Here is a 1,277-nt window from a genome sequence, read left to right as displayed (position 1 = left end):
TCAAGTAAATCTGTATACATGTATATGCACATGCTTCTAAGGTTTGCCTTTTGTTGCCAGCGATTACCAGCACTCGCCCAGTCATAGATAGGTACCGTATTATGTGGCTCTACAATGAACTGATATCTCTTACTGCCAGACATATGGCGAAGCTGGCATTGCGTCCTGATCTGTGTATGCGTTTACGTTCTCAACTTGGCTGTCTCACTACTTGTATTTCGGATGCATTTTTATACAGGCGCGGGGGGAACGCTGATGTTGTCGTATGTGCTGACCGTGGAATGGGTTACCTCGGAACATCGAGCCTTAGTCGGTGTCATTGTGTCGGTAGGTTCATGCAACGATGCTTGGTCAGACGAGTGTGTATGTATCTGGATGTTGTTGCTGACGTACTAGCAGATTATCAATACAATGTATAGTTAATAGTACCATGTGGGAGAATTACTTTGTCCGATTGTGCCAATGAACACATGGGCGCACTCGCAGTACTTAGCAAGAGCTCGTATTAGAGAAGACCCAGCCCACTTGCCGTCGGTGATTGCTTATATTGATTGCCTATGCGCATATACATACAATATAAAGTATATTTATTAGTGCAACAGCCCGTGTGAATGTCAGCTATGCTGCTCCAGCGAGCACTGTACCAACATACTCGTAAACCTGAAGCTATATTTTCTATTTCAGATATATGTTTTATCATAAACCTATTCCACGACATCTTCTAAACCTGCCAAGCACAGTATAGCATGTTTTGACTTTATGTACCGTAACCCCAACCTCGACCTCACCCTTGCTATCTCGTATGCAGATATTCTTCCCAATCGGGTCGCTTCTACTGGTTCCCTTGGCCTTTCTGGTACAGTCGTGGCGACCACTGACGCTGGCTGTGGCGTTCTTCTGTGTAGTGTGTCTACCCTTCCATGGCTGGATGCCCGAATCGCCCCATTGGTATATTGTTATTCGGGATCTACATGTGTTTTCTGTCTGACCCTATATACGTATAAAGGTGTGCCCAAGATATCGACAAAGGGGACATGCCAGCGAATAGCAACTTGTACTTCTAAGAATTGCTTTGAGCAAGTCTTTACTTACGGTTAATATCCGCTTGCTCCCACCCAAATACCATTACTACGAGACAGGCTGGTGTCCCAGGGCAGGGAGGAGGAAGCTTTGCTGACCATCAGAACGGCATACAAGGTATTGTCCACCATGCCAATTGCTTGGATATGGTATATATATATATATAAATATATATGTGTAGGTGTGTATATAATATA

The 1,277-nt window shown here is 44.3% G+C and overlaps 1 protein-coding gene across 1 annotated transcript; it reads right to left on the bottom strand.

Moving 5' to 3' along the window:
* Window positions 1-765: 765 nt before the first annotated feature.
* Window positions 766-967, bottom strand: SARC_16487 (hypothetical protein; the record flags this gene model as incomplete). Its single annotated transcript, XM_014289408.1, has 1 exon — window positions 766-967. A coding segment is annotated over one exon (202 nt), but the record flags the coding sequence as incomplete, so codon positions are not given.
* Window positions 968-1,277: the final 310 nt, after the last annotated feature.

The sequence above is a fragment of the Sphaeroforma arctica genome, assembly GCF_001186125.1.
Source record: "Sphaeroforma arctica JP610 unplaced genomic scaffold supercont1.8194, whole genome shotgun sequence".
NCBI classification, from domain to species: Eukaryota; class Ichthyosporea; order Ichthyophonida; genus Sphaeroforma; species Sphaeroforma arctica.
This window is presented reverse-complemented; position numbering and strand designations above follow the sequence as displayed.